A 24026-nucleotide genomic window follows, 5' to 3' on the forward strand; every position below is an offset into this window, starting at 1 on the left:
CAAAAGCTACTCTAAATCTCTCCCTTCACTGCACATCTTACAGTGTGAAGGTAGTTCAAGGCAGCTTTCTAGTAAAATGGAGTATGATCACCTTTGTATTTTTTTTTAAATCAGCCATTTCAGGCAGTGAGATAAATTGTTTGCATTCGTCACTCACATTAGGAAAACCATATAATTAAACTCTATGTACTTCCCTCTCTTTTCCCTCCCCCCTGCCCCGCTCAAGCAGGCCTTGGAATTTAGGAAGCATTTGGCTTACATGTTTCTACAGAACAGCACATATTGAAATTTGTTTTCCTTTCATCTCTTTCCCAATAAAAGCAGCCGCTCAGCTTATCCCTTTAGCTTCCTCAGAACTTCCTTTCAGAATTCCCGATCTATTACAGCACATTCACATACCAGAAACAAGATGCCTTTTCATGCTGTCAACCTTTTTCATCTGAAATGTAAATTAATTCTTGCTGGTACGCTTTGACAGAGATCAAAGTAGGGGTATTAACCTTATTGGGCCTTCTCCTCATCAGAATCAGTTCCAAAGACTGCAAGGGTAGTGCTAGGAGGCCAGTCTTCACTGTTATCTATGGCCCTCCTCCAGGCAGTCCTCTGTCTACAAGTCAGCATTTCAAAGGCGCTGATTTCTTTTGTAAATGACCTTATCATTACTTTAAACTGTGTGAAAAATGATTTGCCTGAATAATTCTTGCAGGATTATCTTGCTCATTTTAATTGTGGGGGGACTTCATTCAGGTTCCAGGATATTGTTTAAGTGGTTTTGACAGCAAGTGATCATAGCCTGATATAAAGGAGGAACACAGCTCCTGATTGGAAACCTCTTGACTTGTTCAGATTGTTCATTTCTTGCGAGTCAGTCTTTGAGGTAGGCTGCATTTGCATTTTAAAAATAAACAGATGCCTTTCAAATACATGAGCTGGTGGTCTGGAGATCTCTGTGGGCCCAGCAGTTCACTATCCATTGAAGAAATGTTGGAAGAAAAAACAAACTTAGAAAAAAACCAACCCTCACAATATACATGAAGATAAAATTCCTGAGTGTATTATATTACAAGAAAAAAGTCATTATTTCAGATGGGGGTAAATGCTCGCTAGGAAAGAAAGTATTAGTGAATTTAAATTAAATGGGGAAGAAAAAGCTACCCTACTTCAGCATATCTACATCTCATGTTCTCAAAAGACAGAGTTGTTATTAGACTCATGGCTAAAATGGTACACAGGGTACACAAGGTCTTTCCTCCTACTTCCAGTCGCGCTTTCTCAAGCTGTGAAGGTTAGAAAATGCTAATTTTTAACTCAGAGACAAATTGTAAAGGAAGATTTTGTGTTAAGTGTTTGAGTTGACAATACTTTGCACTTCTGAGTATTTCTTTGTAATTGGAATTTATAGTGTTTTGATTCACATCTACATAAGAGGAAAATATATTGTCAAAGACTTTTAAAAATTATTTTGCCAGATTCACAGCTGGTTTAAATCAGTGTATATCCATTGAATCATCTGGCTGAAATGTTGCTTCATTGATTTACCTCACATGAAAGTCTCATTAAATGTTTATTTGTTTTAGAATAATGAATTAATTAGAATTTAAAGCAACAGATAATACAATTATGAAAATATGTTTTCTAGTTATGATAGCATGTATTTCCATGCAATGTGACTTGTCCCAAAAGGCTTAAGGGAGGATTTAAATCTGGTTATTTTATTTGTGAACTGACGTTGCCAAAATGCCAAATGAGTGGTGCATGCAATTCATTTAGATCTGAGGTGACATCACTGAATTCATTTTAATTAGGCCCACTTTAGCCATCTGGAATATACTGTGCAGCTCTGGTCAAGACTGAGTTTAACTATGCTTCCAGAGGTGAAAGGCAAATGACTAATCCATTGAGCCACATATCTCCTCCTCCAACACGTGCTCGCACACTCACCATATGTCATATTGTATTAGAAAATTCTTTATCAAGAACTCAAGATTTGGGCTCTTTTCCTTAAATAAAAAGTGATGGATGTTCAGAAGGAAGCATCCCCTTGTAAATTGCTTTCTCTCTATAACTTCTGCTGGTGCAGTGTTGCTCACATATCTCTGACATGTGCTTCTGGCAAAATTTACTCCATTTTAATTAAAAAAAAGAGGGACAGAGAACAGCTGCAATTTACTGGTTTACATTTATATGAATGTAAGCTTTTAATAAAAGTGTTACATTTGGGACTTTAGCAGCAAAAATAGAATGTTTATTTCAGTAGAAGACAAGGAAGTATTTTTTGAATATTTATTCCTATATTTATTCATCTATTTGTATCACTATGTATGTGTATGTGTACATGTTCTCAGCTAATACCATTGTATAGGTCTAAGAATTACATGAGTTAAATGTTCCAAAAACTTCTAAGCACTTGATAAATATATCTAAAAGTGTAGTCTTAAAAATTTTCTTGAAAATGACACCTAAATAGCAGATCCATTTTCCTTTTTTATTTTAGTAGTTCTCTTTCTTTTAACTACATTATCAGTGTAAAAAAAATTGAGGACATGTTTCTCCTAGTGACAGCTGATCTGATTTATCATATTATCTTAATTTCACAGTCAGGGTAAACCAGACTAGTTTGAATAGGCTGCACAGCTTTGGTTAACTTTATTCTCCCATCTCACTGTGTTCTGTACTAGCTTAGCACATCCAGTAATTCATGTTTAGTATGTCTCTAGTAACCATGCTCATATGCAGGGAGCATTTTAGAAAAGTGAGAAGGCCTTACAGTATTAAAGCATGGGGATTTATATTCTGTCCCTGTCTCTGAGCTAAACTCCGTCAATGTTCAAATGTCTGGTTTTCTCTTCTGAATTTGAGGAGAATAAATGGAGACTGTTATTACTAGATTTGATGCTAAAATCAGGAAGGGACAATGTACGATAAAATATCTTCCTTTTCCTTGCTGATATTGCCAGAGTTTCATAGTCATATTCACCTTTTTATTTGACCAAATCTCAAGATCAGAGACTCTGATATGTGGTGGTTACAGCACCAAGCCTGACATAGTTAAAGAAGTGTTTGGGCAATGCTCTCAGGCACATGATGTGACTCTTGGGGATGGTCCTGGGAGTTGGACTGGATGATCCTTGTTGGTCCCTTCCAAGTCAACATATTCTGTGATTCTGTGAGCTCTATGTCCAGGTGTTGATTTGCATCAGTAACACCAGACCTGATGACAGCCTTAGTGAGTCTTGCTAATAGTCACTGTTTGTTGCTGATAGTTACTGCTTGTACAAGGGAAATCATTACTTCCTTCTCATAATGCTTCTGCTGGAGAACTTAAGAGTTTTTTTCTGCTATTAAACAGGCATCACCCAATACCCATGTAGAGAGGTGAAAGAGGGGATGTGTTCATGGCACCCAGCAAAGGATGTGACTCTGTGCCTTCTACTGCTCATTAGAATTAATTTGGCATGGAATGAATAATCAGATTCATGGGTTCTAATTTCTCTCAGATGCTGTTAAGCTGCTGAATGCTCTTTTAACTAGACAAATTAAGAAAGTGATGTGCTGTTCCTAGCAAATCAACTGCCTTCTCTTAAGCAAGCAGGAGCTTTCTCTTCTGAGTTGCTGTTATAAGCTATTTTAGGTGATGTTATAGAATAAAATTGTGTCTGTGTGGTAAAAGTCTGCTTCACATGATTTTTTTTTAATGACTGAGAATTAATCCTTCTACTGTTTTAAAACTACTTTATCTCCTTTCTTTATAGTTCTCTTATAGACCTGTGATTGTTTAGCTTTGATCTTTTTACACTGTGCTTCACAATTTGCTCTGTAATTATATATTTCCTGTGGGAATCAGAAGGAAAATGCCTGGACTTTTCCTATCTGGAATTGTGCAGTATTGTGTGTAATGTATACTGCCTTATATTTAGACCTTAAAAGTTTATAACTGCAAGATGCCGAATTTCAGACTCCCTGAGGTAAATAGATTCTTGGTTTTCTAGGTGCTGAAGCTGACAGAAAACTCTCTTTGTGTGAGAAATTATCAGTAAAAGAAGTAAAAATTCATTTCCTAATTTGTGGCACATAAAGCATTTAACACGAAGTTACTAATAGAAGTGTTAAAATTAAGTTCAGTTCCTATGTTGCTTTTCAGATCCTGTCATCTTTGGCTGTGTAAAGATGAGGGTTAAAGCTACTGTTGCTGAAAAGTTTGGAATATAGACTGAATAAGGTGAAAATGAGGTGACAGCTGGTAATCATTCTTCTTCAATGATGCAGTGATTGTTCGTGGAGCAGTAGCAACATGAGTCTGCTAATTTCACACTCTTTGAGCCAAGTGCTTAGTGTCAAAACCAGCACCAGTCAGTAATGCAAATTGCTGTGATGGAGCAGCTTCCCAGCCTCTCAGACTCCCCCAGTAGAATTCTCTGCATATGCATTTCTTTTGAAACATTGTAGATCCTGTTAATAAATGTTGAAAAGATGCAGTCCTACTAGTGCTTGATGAAGCTTCCAGAGACTTAAAGAAGTTTGTTTATCCTGCACTTCAGTTGTCCCAGGAGTCAAAAGTAGGAAACATACAACAATTTACCTTTCAGATGCAAGGTAATTTAGAAGAAAGTTAGAAACCATCTTGTGGGAAGGTTGTGTTGAAGAGGAGTTGATTTTGAAAGTACCTATGAAAACAGAAGATAGGGCAAAAACTGTGTTTGTTAAATCAGATGTATCAGGTTTTTACGTAGTGAATGGGGGAAAGACCAAAATGGTTGTACTGACATTAATAAGAGTCTCCGAGAAAAAGAAAAACAATTTTTAAATATAAAATCACAGCATGTATCAGGGTTAATTTTATAGACACACGCGTGCAAAGAATTATTAAAAGCTGAGAAACTACTAAGGATAAAACTGAAGTTTATCTTATTAGTTCATTTGTTTCAGTGCTTCTTTATAGTAGTCCACCGACTGACACTCAGCATGTTTCAGCTGCAGAGAGGTGACTGCTGGCCAGCTGTCTCTGCTGCAGATAGCAGAGTAGGATCCTTGTCTGGTCAGTTAGGGGATAGTTAAGGGTTGGAAGCTTCACATGGGACAAGTGAGAGCTTGCCTCATCTCTGCCAGACAGGCAGACTTTCCTAGTCTGATTATTAAGGGAGGAAAGTTCCTCAGGCCTCACGATACCTGAGCTCTGTATTTGGTTCAACACCTCAGCAGGTCAAACTTCTGTCATGCATTCTGTAAAGTGAATGGTTGTTTATTTTCATAACCTCTCATTAAAAGGCAATTTTTGTTGCTTCTTATCCCAGAAACCTCAGTGCTTTCATAAAAATCAGAAGTGTGAGATACAGAGGAATCTTGTCAATCTTCTGATCAATTTCTCTGTTCCTCAATTTGTTCATTATTTATCCTACCTCCTGACTTCTTTTGGTAATCTACGATGTTATCATGACCCTGATCCTACATGAAGTTGCCCTAGACCTTATTTCTGTGTCTATCCTATTTTCCATTGTAGTGTGTAAACCTGGACCCCAATGGGAGGGGCTGCTCTTCTCCTTTGGGTATTTAGTCTTCAGAATTACTCTGGTTTGTATGCATTTCACGTACTTGAAAGCTTTTCCTAGACATGAAACTTATTTTTTCAAAAATCATATTTCCTCAGCTTAGTTCCAATATTCTTTTACATACTGTCTCACTGCTTAAACTGCAGTCCTGCTGAACTAGAAAACAGCTCCTTTCTCTCACAACCCTCAGTCTTCTTATTCAGCAACTGCTTATTGGACACTGAAACAATGGCACTGATACTGTATTTACTTTTTTCATTATTCAGTTCTTTCTCTCCATGGGTATTTCTACCTAAAATAATGCTTGAAATAAATGCTACAAAAATAAAATTTAAAATTTTGTGAGTTTAAGTGTATATTGCAACCTTTTTAGTCCTTTGTCCTAAGTGCAGTATGTATTGCTATCTGTGGTTTGTGCTTGAGCTTTCTTACTGCTCACAGGTGTAAAAAATTCAAGATAAAACTATGGAAATAATTATGGTATTCAGGTACCCAAACCCAAAGACAGTTGATGGAAATAAATCCATACTAATCATAATTACTAATCATAATTTTCTTTACCATTTCATTCTACTATATGCTTCCTACTTAATGTAGTATTTTTTGTGATTATTTTGTTCTGCTTTTTTTTTAGGAATGGTATAAATTCTAATCTCTCTAAATTCCTCCTGTTTTTATGAGAGGTGTTTTAAATGTTTTATTATGGTTACAGTTAATTGAAAAAATAGGAGAAGACATTAAGAATTTTTCTAGCTGTAACGGAATATATCTGGCTCTTCACCCCACTATCCCACAATAAAAGAAAGTAAAGCTTCTGATTCTGTAAAACATGACTGGCTCAAAGGGAAGTTGTGATCAAAGAAGTTGTTTTGGGAGTGATTTTATTTTAATACATTCTGAGTTGGTTTCCTCTTTAAATTAGGCATGTTTTTGAGGCCTGTTTTCCTTGCCTGGGCTGTGCCAAGTGATCAACAGTGAGAGTTTAAGGTCCTGTAGAATTTCCAGGTGTTGGTAACATTGCAACATTTGAGTTTCTCGTGTGAGGTGCTAAGTGTTCTTGTGCACTAATTCAGTAAAAGATGGGGACATTCAGGTCTGTGCTGCAGTGCCAGATGCCAGTCTGCATTTCAGTTTCTGCAGAGTCTTTCTGATTCATAACTATGTTTTTTAGCTTTTAGGGGATATATTGTTCGTAAAAACTACACAAGATTGAAAAACAGCACTGAGCGTGTCGCAGATGCTCAGCTTACAAGCAGCTGCTCTACTTCAGATTTTGGCTGTGAAGAAGACTGGTAAGTTGAATCCTTTGCTATCTATTCTTTAATAAAAGTGGTTTCCACCACAGTAAGATCTGAAAGGAGCAGGTTTGTCATCATGATTCAGCCAGCTCTTAGAAAATCTGCTGCATTCTGAGGATGACCACCTTTAGTCAAGCAAGTTCCCCCTCCAGCTTAGTCATCTCAGTAATCTCCCAGTTAGTGGAAAGGTGCTGTTTGCTCTGGGTTGCTGTCCTGTTTTTGTGTACTTCGTGTAGGTACCCAGAATACTGTAGATTGCAGACAGAATTGCAAGTGCTCATCATTTCAGAATTGAGTGCAGTGTATGTTATTAAATGTCCAAGAGTAGAAAGTTACCCTTCTGTGCCTGTAAAGCTCCATGTAGACCAGCAATGAGACAGGGAAAAGAGCTGTCAAGAGCAGATGGACAAGTCACTGACAGAAAGCCAAGGAATGCTGTAAACCATAGTGATGCTCTCCTTTTTGAAGAGAAAAGGTATTTTATCCCTTTAAGCAATGGATTCACTCCAGACAGATCTTCCCCTGACACTTCCCTGGGTATGAGAGGCAAAAAGGATCTGTTATGTCTGAGTCACCAACAGTGTTCTAGGACAGGTGGCTGCATTTGCAGGACTAATCCCTTTTATTAGTTACAGTGATGGAGAGTTATGAGATCTTTCCTGCTGAAACCATTATGGAGAAGTTAATGATGATTTCTTTTTCCGTGTATGCTCATAGCATTGGGTTTTGTTAACTTCCATGCTAACTCTGCTACATGCTCTAGAGCATTATTATAGGACTTCGTTCAGGTGTAACCACCTACATTCTTGCAGGTTAATAGTGCTCCAGAATATTTTCCTTGAATAAAGTATTCTGTTTTAGCAAAAAAAAAGGTTCAGGCCATTGGACAAGGACTAAATAAATAAGTAAATAAACGGTTTTGGTGATGATTTTCAGGGTAAAAAGCAAGCCCACTGCATTTTACCATCATAGATCTGATTTGGGGTTGCTTGACTGCTCACTGGGGAATGAGAATCCTTATTTATGATTCCCTTCATGTGCATGCAGCGCCTTCTGTTTCTTCAGTCTTTAAGGGGTGGATATCTTGTGATCTCATTAAGACTATTGGTGATCATGTGTTCATTTGTTCTCCAGTCTGCAGTGATGGTTGAAAGCAAGAGCTAGTAAGATCTCTACTGTCAGTTTTCTTTGGCATCCAGAATTATAATTACTTACAATGTAAATAGACTTTTTCATCTGGACTTATTTGGAGGCACAGAGCCTCTTTAAACTTTTTTGGTCATTTATTTCATATATAGGAATGGTTTTCTTCCATTTTTGCATTAAACTATCTCTGAAATTCTTTGTTCCTCACCAAACAAATATATTTGGATTTGGTACAACTTGGCCTAATTGTACATCTCTTGAGGCTCACAAAAATTTTATGGTTCAGTTACTGTTGAGCTGAATTTGGGCTCTATGAAGCACATATATACAACCTTTAAATATATTTAGCCACCAAACTTACACTGAAATCATTGTCTAAATGCATTTAGATATCTGACCTGAAGATGCCCATGTAAAATACATTGGCAACTCAAGTCTTGCACCCAGTCCTGGTTGCAGTGTACAGTCAGATACATAAATGAGTTCTTCTTTTGCCTGGAGTTGGGAAACTGCCATTACTGCTGGCAGCTCTCAATTTAACCCAAACAAATACTGCAGATTATTTGCCTAATCCCATAAATTTCACAGCAATGGCCTCAGGTTCCAGTAGTTTCAGCAAGACTTGAAAATGTAAGCATTTCACAGGTAATGGGGCTTAATCCGGTAACTTAGTTCCCATAAATCAAGCATCACTTTTTCATGTAGGTGTACTGTTGTTTTAAGCACATGGCTGTTGCAGTCATAGAGGAAACTTGCAGGAAACAGAAAGGTTGCTGAATAATAGTGCAGATGCTTGACATAGTAGCTGGTAATCTGACCCTAGTGAAGGCAGCCTCTCTGTGGCTTCACACATTATGGAACTAAAGTATAGAATAATAAAATACTATTTTCTCTTCATTTTCTTTCATTTCTTGTAATTTCTTTTATTTTTGTTTCTTTTTTTTTCTTTTTTTTCCTAACTGGTAGTTTTGAAAAATGAGAAATGAGCGTAAAGGTACTTGGGATCAGAAGGCAAAATTACACACAGTTCTGTTGTATGCAGAGGACTATAACTTTGCATTTAAATGTATGACAACCTGATGCTTTTTAAAAGATCTGTTTAAAAGCTACATTATGGTGTTATATATAAAGTACTCAGTTTTACGAAGTCATGAATTTTGAAGTGTTCATAAGAAATGAGCACTTTAAAAAAAAATAATTCCGTAGAAGAAATTGAATCTCTACACCTAGTTCATACTCTTCAGTCAGTGAATGCAGGACATAAGTGAACTGAAGCTAATAAATTACATGGGTTACTAATTACATGCACACAGTTGTTCATTTAGCATTACATGTTAAAATGTTTCATGCATTTATATGCTTGACTTGGTAATCAAGTCAAATGCAAAGCTGATGTCACAGGTAACTACGGATGCATTGACAGTTGGCAAATATCTCTGATTGGAATAGAAATAGATTATGTAAATATTAGCAGGGAAGTGGCTTTGTCTCGTTGAAAAAATGTTTTTCTATTCAGTTCCACAAAGCTGTGGAAATGTCTGTGACTCCTACTGAAACAGGATCCTGGGAATAATTGTGCACCTGGGAAGCTGACACTAAGTTTGAATTATTCTCCAAAACCCATGTGTGTATGAGACACTTGCCAAGCTTTTTCTTGACGTCATCAGCCACTGAGAGGAACCTGCAGGCCTGTGTGGCATTAGGGAACTGAATCACAATCAAACCTTAAAAGGGGCAGTTATTTTAAAGGCAAACATGATCAACACCTGAGTTAAACATGGTTCAAATGAGGAAAGTGAAAACCTTTCTGAGCCATTTTTACAACAGCTGAATAGCAGATTTACCATTCCGTATAGAGTTGAATAGGCAGCAGAGCAGGGAGGAGTATGATGGGGTCTCCTCTCTCACAAGGAGAGCAAAGACACCAACCTTAACATCTGCTTCCATTTTGCAGTTGATCACTGCAGAAACAAAAAATGCTGCATTTTGCAATAGCATAGATAAAATTCCAAGTTAGTATTAGGAATCTTTTGAGCTAATTAGGAACAATTTATGGAGAAGGGAGAAGTAATTTTCTAAAACATAATGTGATTTGAATTTGTTAGATTGACAGATATCTAGTGAATGTATTTTTCATAAATGTTCTTGCTTAGCAGGATAATCTACAGTTCTATGACTAAGGACCTTAATCTACGCTGCCTTGTTCATCTTCTTGTTCAGACAGAGCTGTCATTCTCAAATATCTTCAAATCCCTTTAGAGCACCACTGAAGTATCTGTAGCCTGCATGTTCCACCATCGTCTCCTTTTCCATTTCCTTCCCAAATGAAAATTGTGTTAAGTAATACTGATCTGATACTTCCCCTGGAAAATAATTACTGTATTGTTAATTTTTTTCCTCTATCTCACTGTACTGTAGCTCACTGACTGCTAAATACCACAATACAAGTTAGCTACATGTATATGATCAGTGCCTTTATACTGTGTTGTATAGCAGAAAGCATTGTTTCCACACAGTGACTTTGTTACACATCAGTTAGGTCTGTGACTATAACTGTGTGTCAGTCAGTATCCCAGAGCTCCGTTGGAGCTCTGTGTGTTAAGGATGCATGGTAGAAGATACCTGACATCACACCTGTTCACACTCTTGAACTGAGTTCATTGGAATTTTTTTTCCTTATATCTTTCTCTTTTTAGCTATTTGGTATCATGTTCAGGCTTTGGTCAGCTTAGGTTGTCAAGGAACATTCTTTTTAGTAAAATTCTTGACATTCACATGAGCCTTACATAATCAAGATTGTATAATAGAGTCTGTACAAAGCTACACAGGCACACCAACTTAGATGTTTGAAAAATTATAGACAAAGAATAATTATCAGCATTTCTTTGTTCTACAGGAAGTGTGCATGTGAAAGTCAAATTCTAGAAATGGGTCTGTTTCTGCTCACTAATGGCTCAACTGATGAAACAGGATCTGATTACTCAATTTGTATCAGTACTAAGTGAGTGATGGTACAAGAGCTTGAGAGGGTAGGATTTGAATTAGAAACAGTTACATGAAATGTAATGAACCACAATATGAAATTCAGTAATGCTCCAAAGTTTACATTGGGTACCAGCAGTGAGGATACATTCAACTCACATGTGCATCATAACATTTTCTCATCACTGTCAAGACTTAAGGTAGTATATTGGAGACTGCCCTTGAAGAAAATTAGCAGGTTCTTTGGCAACAAAAATGATCGCATATCTTTATAAACCATGATAAAGGAAGACCTCTAAGGGAGATGAAAACTAAGGGTCATATGGTATCATTTCTCCTATCATGAAAGGCTGATGTGAAGAGAAAATGAACAAACTGTTCTCTGTTGAGAATCAAGAGAGAAATAATGGGCTTGCATTGCAGCACAACAATGTTAGGTTAGACATCAAGCTAATTGATGGTAAGCTGAATTAAACCCTGTGTAGGCTACCTTGGGAAGTTTTGACAGCTCCATCACTGTAGGTTTTAAAAATCAGGTCAAGCAAATATATGGGGGGGGGGGGGGGGGGGAGGAAAAGTAGGTGTAGCTGATTTTTGTCTGAAAATTGGATTGACTTAGATGAATTGTCAAGGTTTTTTTAATGATTTTCAAATGCACAGTGACTTCTTGAACTGTAACATATCTGTGCCAGTGGGTTTGGCATTGCAAGTGAGCTTTTATAGCATCGTAGTGCCACCAGCTATTGCTGCATCAGTATGGGGAGTAAGTATAGAAATCAATCTAGAGGAATTCTCCATGTGTCTGCTTTACTTGCAATGGCATTGCTGTGCCTGAAAAATGAATGAGGTTCATTTCTCAATGGTTTGCTACAGCTGGAAGTCCACTGAAATAGCATGCAAAGTGGATTTACCTATATGGGCACTGGTGGATTAGCACATAACCACAGCATCCTGTGTATCACTGAGAGTAGAAATTAAACATGATTTCAGTCACATGAGCACAAATTCACTCAGAAATTGGTTTCATGTGAATTCTCCTCTTCTGTATAAAAGCTCTTCTATTTTTGCTCTGGTTTCTTTGACTTGATCTGCAGCCCACCTCTCACTAAAGTGAGGTTTACTCTCAATCAATAACAAAACCCTCCATGAATTCTTTTGATTAAAAGGAAAAGAAAAATAATAACTAAGTGAATGCATTTCTATTCTTCATGGAGAGCTGATTGAAGGGGTCACATCTCTACATTTTAAACCTATTTTTTTCAGGATCTTCAGAAGAATGCCATTGGGTCCTGGTGATTTATTCCCTACACCTTTCCCATACCTTCTCCTTGGATGATTTCAGTTTCTGTCAAGATCACATTGCAATTTCTTGTATAAGTCATCTTTTGAATATGAATTTTCATTTCTTTCCAAAAGAAAAGCTGGTATAAAGACATTCTGGTTTCCTTTAATAGCTTCACTTTCCTATTTTTAATCATAGCAAACATTAAGATTATTGCTTGTGATGGAAATAGGAAGCCTGCAATCCTTGTGGCATGCAGTAGAATCCATGGGCCTGATTCTGGTGTCATGTGAGCTTCTAATTGCTTTACAGTTCATAAGTTTAAATACTCAAGATTTTTAAAGGTGTAAATGGGAATTTGGGCACAGTTTTCCAGCGTCATCTGGTTTTTCCCTCCTTCCCACCCCTTTGGCATTTTTCATCTACCCACACTGGAAGGATTGAATTTGTTCTGTTCTGTAAAATATTACTTTTGCAAAATGAGCTGTATTATTTCTAGAAGAACATCTAGTAGTGTTTCTAACATTTTCAAAAGCATTTAAATAATGAAAGTAAAAGTGCCATTACTTATAATGGCCAGAGTAACTCCAAAACTAGATATTTTTTCTCCAGCATAAGATAATCTCCATTACTAGATTTATGTTGCTATGGTTCAACTGCTTTCAATGCTAAGTATAGTGAGTCTATACACTATACAGATGTGCAGACAGACCTTAAGAATCAATGTTTCTCTCTTTTTTCCAATGTTTCTTGCTAATTGAGTGATTTATAGACAGCCTGTATGTGAAGACTGAGGCGCATTATAGCTCAGTAGCTGAACAGCCAGCAGCAAATTGTTGAGTTGCCTGACTGAAACCAGGCACATGAACCCAGATCTGCAGTTGATACCATGTTTTCAGAAGTGTTTTCCCTGCCAGTTTGACATCATGGTGGGTTGACCTTGGCTGGCTGCCAGGTGGCCACCAAGCCATTCTGTCATTCCCCTTCTTAACAGGATGGGGCAAGAAAATGCAATGAAAAGCTAATGAGTAACAGCTAGTAATCAAGTACATAATTCTAGTAGCAACAGTACATTCTGTGCAAGGATGGACTCCCTTGCAGCAAAAACACAATTTAGGATTGTTTTAATCATAACCACGGCATCACTGGGATCCTGACATAGAGTTGAAGGGCTTCCAAATTCCAGAGGCTGATTTTTGCTAGCTTAAGCTGTACAAAAGGCAAGTTGCTGATTTTTACCTTTGTGCTTTAAAGAATTATACAAGGTTCTAGCCTTGTATAGTGGCAAAGTTCTGTATTTTTTTAGTAGAAGATAGAGATTATTTTCCTGCTGCAAATTTAGATCCAAATCCAAACCACTGCAAAATCTGAATATTTAAATGTATGTGATGATTCAGTCTGGTTTTGTCATTGTAGGCCATTTGCAACATACTGATCTGACAGCAAATTTTGATTTTGACATCCACCACAGTGATATTTGAGGGTTATTCATAATTTTTACCTTGTATTTGATTTCTTTTCAGAAATACTGGGGAAAGGGGGAATGCATTATCTCAACAAATGCTTGAGGAAATTTTGGGGAAAAGTGGCGAGTTATCTAACAGTCCCACCGAATAAATGATTATCTAAATAATATATATACAAGATAAATAGTAATAAAGAACTTTACAGATAATATGGTATATGCACAAATGCAGTGTCAAATACAGTCCTAGACATATGTTATACTTTTCAGTTTAAGAAGTATGCCAGTACTAAATGATAATGCGTTTCTGAAATTAATCCCTTCATTTCCTCCAAGGAAAACACAAGTTTAAATTCAACTTAGCAGAATGTTTTTCTTCTCTTTCTTCATGTCAAAGAATAAAGGGAAACTTAAATTCCTCTTATCTGATGTGCAAATCCAAAGTTCAGTCATGAAATTGCAATGTTACAAAAAAGATGAATGTTTACCATGTTCCTGAAAGCTTCATTCTGTTCTGACAATCAGAAAGTTTTGGGTTTAATTCCAATTTGAGGACTATGAGCATACCACATAATATCTGTGAACCTCATTTTTTTTAATCTACTAAATTAAATTGGTAGCATTTTTTTTGGTATTGCATAGCTGAAGATTCTGAAACAAGTTCTCTCTGGGTGGACTTTACTGTGGAAGAAATCCGTTGACTTCAAAGGCCTGACAACAAGGATCATGGCCTGCAGAAGGTTTTTATGTTGCTTTAATCAGCATTAACGAAGTAGGAGTTGGCCTTTAATATTTTTATGGTGACATAGTGTGATGGTGAAATAGTAACAGATCTAGACAAAGAATCTAAGACATCTTACTTCTTGCTCTGTGCTTAACCCAAATGGCTTTAGGAGAACACATGTTTCACTTCTTCCTCATTCGTCAAATTTTGAGTGTCTAAGTATGAATTCTGTGGAAACAGCTTTTCATAGCCCTGGGAAAAAATTTTAATGTAAAATCTTAGCAAATTAATACATTATTTCAATTTCATTGAATTCTGATAAACTCATTTTACACATCTGCACAGACCCACAACTTTTTAATGAAAAATTCATTGCTCATAACCTGTTGCTGTGTTTAACAGCATGCACTTTCTTATAAGAGGAAATGGGACTGGTCTGGTTTTTCTGAATTGATTGTATGTGCATATTTAGAAATTGGGGGAGGGGGAAAAGGGAAAATCAACAAAAGAAGTGTGTATGCCAGTAAACGTTTTATAAGGGTGAAGAAATTACAATATTTAAGATAAATTTTTTATTTTTCTTTGCTTTTAGGCAGCAAACCAGTAACCAGTCTTCTCCCGTGGTGCCTGATTTTCTTGACAAACAAACTAAAAAGGTACTACTAAGTTTATATTCTAAAACAACATCACATTATAACTTCAAATTCCTGAGTCCACAGTTCTGCAATGTGTTTGTGGCTGCTTGGCATAGTCACCTGAACATGAAACCGTTAGTGATGTTTTGAAGTCTTTGAGACAAAAGCCTGCTTGCTAAGAACTTTAGTTCTGTAGAGAGACAGGGAGGTACAGTGAATAAGAGAATCAAAAGGCTGGAAATTTGCTGCTGAGAATAAATGCTAGCTGCTCCCTGAGGTGATTTGTCTGTGCACTTCACTTTCTACAGCTGTTAGAGACTCTTTTTTAGTAAGGACCTGAGGTTCTTTGGTAGCACTTTGATATCCTGCTCGAATTCAATATGTGAAATGGAGGAGTCGCTCTGTGACTTGGAGCACAGCATAGTCTTTGAAGTCTGATCCAATTTTTGCTGCTTACCATTTGATGTTGAAAGGATGAAATGGAGAAAATGTACAGTTTTTGCCAGTAACTCTGCTGAGCATATGTAAGATTAAAAAAACAAAATCCCTTGGATGATGTACTTAGAAATGTTAAGCAGATTAATACCTTCCTATAGCTTTTTTCTAAAGATACAAATTAACTATGAGAGGAAATCAGCATACAGTGCATGCTATGATTTAACTGCATGAGGAAAGGGGATGAATAAGTTAAATGGGAAAAAGTAAACAAATGTTTGTGACATGGGTGCTAAGTTGGTGTTGCTGAAAGCCACAAGAGTCTTGTGTAAGTTAAATCTAGCATTAGATGTTTCAGAGAGTCTTGGAAAATAACAAGTTGCTCTCTATGAGATCACAGCTGTAAGTTATCATGACCAAGTGGAATCAATACATTTCTTATGTGCCTAAACCAGCATTCTTTATTCCAGAGTAATTTGGATGAGATTTCTGCTTCTCCGTTTATTCTAAAATGTTCATTTGAAATGAGCGATTCACAATCAGTTAGCCAATCCCAGACAGTTGCAGACCATCAGTTGTCAAGTCTCTTGAGATCCCATAAAAAAGGAGGTAAGAAATATAGTAAAGTAGCAGAGATATTTTGTTTACTGATATAAGCTACGTTGTCAGCATGTAACTTGCTTTATATATTGATGAGATCTTTTCACAATCCCTTGAAAGGCAGGAAACATAAAGGAAAAACTTTCTTCTACACATTTTCACCCTGGAAATATGAAAAAACCCTTAAGTATCTGTATTACAGAGGCAAAAATAAAATTATTTTAAAAATACACCTTCTATTAAAAATGTCATTACTAATCTTGAAATACCCTTTTAATTAAATCAAATCTGCCTTCAAGAGCTTCAGTTTTCCTTTGCCTTCCAACCTCAGAAGTCAAACACAGTAATGAAATCTCTCATTTTTGGCAGAATGAAAGGCAACTAGTTTGTTCACACACGCAAAGATTCAGTCAGCAACACAGGAACGTCTACAATAATTCTACAATCTATGCAGTGCATTTTTAAATTTTATTTGCTGTTATGTTATTTTTGCCATGTTCAGCAAGAGTTTAAAAACCTGAAGTAAAACATTTTGACATTTTTTGAGTTTTACCTGGTTTATCTTTGGATATTCCAGGAATCATTACCTATTAGAATACTTTTCTCTAGTATTATAATCATCCTGTCTTTGCAAATCCATGAATACAGATTTTATTACTGTACTGGAAAATAACTTTCACAATTTAAAACTAAGTAGGTTGATAATGTGATATCTGTAACCAGAGCCAAAATGTATATGATATTAAATTAATTTCCAGGTTAATGCTGAAAATTAGTTGTTTATGATGTTGTGCTGTTAATTAACATTACTGTTTAGTTATTTAATGGGACACTTTTCATCTCATAAATCTACAAACATTTACCTGAATAATTAAGCCCTAATCCTGCAATTTATGTGTTTAAATTTTACAGAGTTCAGTAAAACAATTTACAATGAAAGGTAAGAAGATAGATATTTATAGGGAGATCATTTTGCTGCGGCAAATAATGCAAATTCAATGTTCTTCCTCTTTTCCACAGGCATAATGTGCTTTCCATGCTAAAAGGAATAGTATGTAAACAGAGCAGATTGAGAAATCCATTATTCCCTCTTCATGCATTTCAGTCCATATGGGTTTCGAATCTATAGTGTGGGACTGCAGGGGAAGTTTGCATTACTATCTTAAATTATTACATGTTAAACAATAAACCTGTCAAACAAAAATATCTTCATTGCAGTAAATCCTCTTGAGGGAAGCAGTCAGGGCCCAAATCCATCTTCTTTACTCTCACTGGATATTGTATGTTACCTGCAACTGGTCTCCTTAAAATCAAAGACCTTGTGTCTGAGGTAAAACAATTAGAGTAAAACTGGCAGAATTACACCCTTAGCAAGTATGATTTAGAGCCATTACCCAGTAATTTAGAGAGTCTTCAAAAAATGTGAAATGATAGAAGAATAAAATTTGAAGAGGAGATTAATGCAACATGGATCTGAACTACTGAAGAAACATCTATGTTTAAATGAATAAGCATGCAAATGCAAAGAAGTAAGGAATTTCCTAGTTAAGCATGAAAATACTCAGATAGATGATCATATAAATCACACTTCAATGAGTAACTATTAAGGAAGTAAACCTGGCGAAGAATAATAATTTCTTTGGGTGCTTTTAAAAGCACGGCTTGCATTCAGAGATGCAGATGCTTTCACCTGGTGCTCAGTCTGTATTCAGCCTTAATGTAGGAAATGTACTTTTAAGCAGATGGTATTCTTACACCTATTTTGAAAACCAAGTGAAATAGGAAATACATTTTTGGAATAAGAAAGCCTATATAAAAATGTGTGCTTTACAATGCAAGGTGATACTACATAAGCTGTTACTCACACTAAAAAAGCTGCCTACTGGGTGGTCCAAACAATGCAAAGACTTATTTTTCATAGTGAAACATTATTCTGCAATGTTAAAGACTGATTTTTAATTCTCTGTAAGTTACATTACAGACAGCAGTAGTCTATCATCTTGGTGGTGCTTGGACCTGAAATACAGAGGCCAATGGGGAAGGGAATGTGACAGGTTTCTGCACTGGTCCATGGCCCAGCTGTGAAGCAGTGTTGCTGTTTGCTTAAGGAGCAAGTCTGTGTGCATGCTTAAGCACAAAAGGATGGACAGGCTGCTTATTTGTCTTGAGGCCTTGGTAGGTGAGGCTCTGGTGCAGTCAAGAGGAGACAGAGCACAAAAGGGAAAAATGGTTGATATGAGTTTGCATATTTTTGTATTAATCAAGCAGACTATTCACTCACATCTTGTTATCCAGGTGTCTAATAGCACAGGCTGCCTGTTCTTAATAGCAGATTGGCAAAGGAAGAATAGACAAGGAAATTTCTACAAAAATCATGCGAAGACTGTACTCGGTAATTAATACAGAAACAAAAGCCTCTTTTTCACATCCCAAGCCTTGTCACTGGGTCATAGAAAGACTGAGCAGTATGGCCAAATTGCGTGCACAGCAAGTGCATGCATGTGCTATGGTTGTATAGAGTCACAGGGGCTGGTTTTATGCTGCACAGACATTGCCCTGCACTCTGCCAGAGCAGTGGGGCAGGACCAGTAACAATGCCAAGAATTCCCTCCAGTGTCTCTGCTGTGACACAGTGCCTGGGCAGAGTCCCATCATTACTAACAATTAAGCCAGAAGTTAATTATTCTAGTCACAATAAAGTAGTACTGAAGGAATCAAAATAATATAATCTCCAGAGACCAAGTAGTGGTATTCCCTTAGGTGAGATAGATAGTGAGAATGTTTGAAATTATTAATGAAAAGTGAGTGCTTCATAGGGAATTGACCAATGTAAGTTTGCTTCAAAGGTAAATGTGACAAATTTTCTGAGATGCAAAGGAAATATGTTTGCAAAAGGAAAGCTAATAGCATCTCTTCATTGGCCAAACTATGACATAATTTTTTATGCTTAGCACAGACATTTTGAACAAGTGAGAAAATACATAGAGAGTCTCTGGCTGTGGAGATTCTCTTATGGGAGAATAATATGACTTATGGATATGTTCAGTTTATGCCTTGCACCTCACACTGCAATGCTGAAACTTTGTAAGAGGTACAGAAATTTGCCAGGATTCTGTGAGATCTGGAAGTATACAGTCTTCAGTGTCTGTAGCCACAGTCTGAGGTTCTGAATAGTCCTTTTCAGTATAACTTTTAATTTTAGATTCTTAGTCTTCTATATTCTCAAAACTAGTGGAAATTAGGGCTTGGCATGTTTCAAGCTGGAGTCCTATTAGTCACTGACCCATTTTTAATGTTTTTCTTGCAATATGTATTTTTTTATGTTGATCATTTTTTCTCTTCTTTTCTGGTAAACCAATCAAAAAATGGGATTTGGTAAATGTAGCTGTATTGGGTTTGGAGAAACATATGAAGTCATGGGGTTTTGTACTGATGAAGGACAAGTAGATAATTAAATATGTGAAGTTACTGCTTGATGGGGAGGAAGGCTACTGCCCACCTGGGCAAGTTTTAGTAGGGGCATCGTGGGCATGGGAGATATTATTTCCAAAATGTTACTCTGTGGTTATCATCACACAGATGATATTTACAAGTTCATCACCATAAACAGGAAATTTAAAATAATGATGACTTCATTAGAAGTTAGTACTTAACTCCAGTTTTAAAGAAGTGGTCCAATTTTAATGCTAACAAGCATAATCATGTTAAAATACCCAAGCCAAAGAGAATAGGTGGCTTGGATGTTTGATCTTTGCTTCAGAGTACAATTTTCTTTGGGCCAGACTTTGTTATTGAAAATACTTTAAACTGCCTCGATCTAGAGTACAGTCTTGACTCAATGTCTTGCCACTTGCAAGTGAAAGGTGCTTAAATACAGAGAAGTATGTTACACTACATGGTAGTTTAACATTGTAGTAGTTTTAACTTTGTTCTCATTTAATTCCTATTTTTACATTTTTTGAAAAAGTTAACAGCTATGGCAAAGCAATAATAAGTAGTGATTTGGAAATGGGGGCACTTTTTATTCTTGGATTCACAGAAAGTCAATATCCCAGCATGACTGTAATAGGTGTTATAGTAAAGAACAGGCAGTATCTCACACAAAACATGGTATCAAGATCTGGGTGCCTTGTAACCAAAGATGTCATTTCACTTTCTGCAAGTAGAGAGAGATCAATCCAAGCCGTTCAGCTGTTTGTGTAACTCAGCTTCCTGTTCGATTTCATTATAACAAACTGCCTTTTCTAAGTAAAAGCAAAACCTCTGCTACATGATGTAGTGTGAAATATCACATGGACTTTAGACTAATTGTCACTGGCAGGTGTCACTGACACATGAATGCCATTAATTTCAGAATCCTATCATTCAGGAATTTAAGGCAAAGAATTTGTAACCTATTAAGAATAATTTTTGGTTGTTTAAACAGGAGTTTCATTTCATCATTTTTAAGCCCTCCACTGAGACTAATCTTACACTGAGGGAATATAAATCATGAAAAATTTGACTGTAGTCAGTAAAATCATAACAGCAAGCAGAATTTGGTCTCTTGGGTATAAAAAATGGACATGAAAAATTTTCTACATATATGGGGCTGGGGAGGGGTTGGGGCAGAAGATTTGGGTTTGTTTCAGGGGATTTTCTTGAGTGGGGCAGGTTTGAGTTGGTTCTGCAAATAAAATAGCATGATCACAGGACAGTTTGACTGTTACAAGAAACTCTAAAAGGACCAAGATAGTGTTACATAGTATGATCTGATTGTACTGAGCATGCTGTAGCTGTGTGTGAGGCCTGTGAGATCTCCATAGTATTCTCCTACTCAATACCACACTTTAACAGACTAATTACTGTTAGCCATGTTGCAGCTGGAGGCTCCAGCAGAGGACTTGCTGATGTGGGATGTTGTATAATGAATTTCCAGTGAAAAGATCCTGCTAGTGTTCTGTGGCTTTTGAACCAAAATCTGACTGGGCATGTGCAGGAGAAAGAGTAGCTTCTTTTTATTTTTTCCTAAAAGAGTATCACTGGATTACTGATCACACCTGTCATAAATGCTTTGGGCTCAGTAAATGGAAATCATGTTTCCAGATCATTCATTTTATCTTGCAAATGTATAAGTAGAAATCACCATAAGAAAATTATTTTTTAGGATGTCTCTTGAGAAAATAAGCTGGTAATAAAGCTATGTCTCAAAGCAATCATTGTTGTTAAGAACTGTCTAGATGGCCAGGCTCAGAGAGTGGTGGAGAATGGTGCTGCATCCAGTTTGTGTCCATCACTAGTGGTGTCCCCCAGGGATCAGTGTTGGGTCCAGTCCTGCTTAATATCATTATTGGTGATCAAGATGAGGGGATGGAGTCTACCATGAGCAAATTTGCAGACAACACCAAGTTTAGTCAGAGTGTTGATCTGTTGGAGGGTAGGAAAGCCCTGCAGAGGGACCTGGACAGGTTGGATCAGTGAGCCAGACCAACAGCACAAGGTTCAACATAACCAAGTGCTGGATCCTGCATGTTGGCCACAACAGCCCCATGCAGTGCTACAGGCTGGGGGCAGAGTGGCTGGAAAGTGGCCCAGTGGGAAAGGACCTGGTGGTGCAGGTCAACAGCAACTGAACATGAGCCAGTGTGTGCCCAGATAGCCAAGAAGGCCAGTGGCATCCTGGTCTGTATCAGGAATAGTGTGGCCAGCAGGGCCAGGACAATGACTGTCCCCCTGTACTCAGCACCAGTGAGGTCACCCCTTGAGTGCTGTGTCCAGTTGTGGGCCCCTCAGTTCAGGAGGGATGTTGAGGTGCTGGACTGTGTCCAGAGAAGGGCAAGGAAGCTGGTGAAGGGTGTGGAGCACAAGTCCTGTGAGGAGCAGCTGAGGGAGCTGGGGGTGTTTAGCCTGGAGAAGAGGAGGCTCGGGGGGACCTTATTGTTCTCTACAACTCTCTGGAGGGAGGTTTTAGCTGGGTGGTGGTCAGCCTCTTCTCACAGGCAACCAGCAACAGGACAAGAGGTCATAGTTTTAAGCTGTGTCAGGGAAGGTTTAGGTTGGACATTAAGAAGAATTTCTTCACAGAAAGGGTGATTAAACATTGGAGTGGACTGCCCAGGGAGGTGGTGGAGTCACAGTCCCTGGAGGTGTTTAAGGAAAGACTGAACGTGACACTCAGTACCATGGTCTAGTTGACAAGGTGGTATTCAGTCATAGGTTGGACTCAATGATCTCAGAGGTTTTTTCCAACCTAGTTGATTCTGTTTCTATCATTATAGGAAAGGATAATCACCTTTCTAGGTTTGCAAGGCTGCATACTTACGCAGATGGATGCATTTGGTAAGCCTGGTACTGAGCACTGCATTGCATGTGGTGGGACCCTGCAGGAGCCCCCAGGAGGAAATATTGCCTCCCATCCTATGGAAAACCTGAATTTTTGCTTTCTGGAACTGTACAGAAGCCTTTTAGCTTCACTAGCCATTAGGGTGAGAAACAGTACCTCATTTTAAGGATTTCAGTTCTTTACCATATAATTCAGTGTGAATTTGGAAAATAACTGCAAACAGAAGTGACATTGGTTGCACTTCTCTCAGCCTTATGTAAATTTTTCAGCTGAGACTTGCAGTGATGATGTTTGCGTTCTGAACTGATTCACCCGTCGATGGTTTCTGTTAAATCTTTTGCTACTCTGTAGTGGCAGACTGCATTTTGCCGAAGTATCAGACCAACAAATCTGAAAAGAAATTGGACTGCTCATAAATTTTTCTTTGCTGCACAGCTTCTTAATTGTTTTTTTTCCCTCCAACAGTCAAAGACACAAACAGTGGCAAGTGATAAATACAAGCTTTGATTTGTTAAACACATGTTAGCTCTATGTTTAGCCCTAGGCAGTGAATTTCATTATAGGCTGGTTTACTTCTGGATTGGTTATTGTGATTACTTCCAATGCAAAAAGATTTGACCTGCAGCCATGACTGATTAGTATCAGAGGTGAGAGATAAAATAAGATGCAAGTAAACTGCACAGATAAATTGCAGTAGGGTTCTCCAGAGGCAACCTAGTACTTGTTCTATATAAAACAAGTCACAATTCAGCTTGTAATGACTGCACTGCAATAAAAATAGACTGCAGAACTCTCTCATTGAAATATCAAAAAACATAGTAAGAAATCCAAGAAATTTAATGAAGTTGAATAATAAATATATGATAATGCTGTGCCAAAAGCCTGCAGATTTTAATAGGAGTTCAGTTTCTCCTCCCTGTCTTTCTTATCCAAGCTGCTACTCACCTGCTCTTTGTCTTCATTTTCTATCCACAACATACAGGTTTGTTTGAACACTTCTTTTTGCTAGATCTTTGTTGGTAGTTAAGTTTTCATCATGCAGCACTTCACTGTCCTGGTGTTATTGTTTGAAAATTCTTTCAAGTATTCTGTATCAGCCTTATTTTTGTCATTTTTCCAGTTACTGGTGCTCTGAACCAGCAGCATATCTCAGATGACTGATGTACTCTGGCATATAGTGTGGTTCCTAATTCATTACTCTTCTGCTTCTAAAAAAAATGCACCATTTTATCTAAGTAAACTTTGTTAAAGTACAGTAGGTACAGAGCTTTGAGAGTGCATACAAAGCGAAAATAACTCTAATAATATTTTCACAATTTTTTTTTTCAAATTGCAGAATTTTTTAACTTTGTCTCACATCAGAAAACTTTAGATCATTTCTTTATTTCTGGTTATTTTGTAAGAAAAAGGCTAAGACAGTTAATAGTTTGCTTTTATAGAGCTATGATTTAATCTGCTAACTGTATGTTACCAAATAATTTTTCTTTTTTTGCTGGTATTTAAAAATCTGAATTCACTCTGATGAATTCCCCACAGCTGAGTAGTAATAGCTGGATTTCAGGTCTTTCTTTCTAGAAGATGCTGTATGCTT

The 24026-nt window shown here is 37.2% G+C and overlaps 1 protein-coding gene across 22 annotated transcripts in view; it reads left to right on the forward strand.

The window, feature by feature from the left end:
* Nucleotides 1-24026, forward strand: part of MYO3B (myosin IIIB) — a 248769-nt gene that overhangs the window by 146539 nt on the left and 78204 nt on the right. For all 22 annotated transcript variants that reach the window (XR_002047282.3, XM_019290511.3, XM_039554756.1 and 19 more), the window contains 3 exons: nucleotides 6718-6838; nucleotides 15036-15099; nucleotides 15984-16122. Coding sequence is in view for 21 of the 22 variants with exons in the window: in XM_019290511.3 (XP_019146056.1) it covers nucleotides 6718-6838; nucleotides 15036-15099; nucleotides 15984-16122 (324 nt within the window). In the remaining variant the exon portion in view is untranslated. The remainder of the gene's footprint in view (nucleotides 1-6717; nucleotides 6839-15035; nucleotides 15100-15983; nucleotides 16123-24026) is intronic.

The sequence above is a fragment of the Corvus cornix genome, chromosome 7 (genome assembly GCF_000738735.6).
Source record: "Corvus cornix cornix isolate S_Up_H32 chromosome 7, ASM73873v5, whole genome shotgun sequence".
NCBI lineage: Eukaryota > Metazoa > Chordata > Aves > Passeriformes > Corvidae > Corvus > Corvus cornix.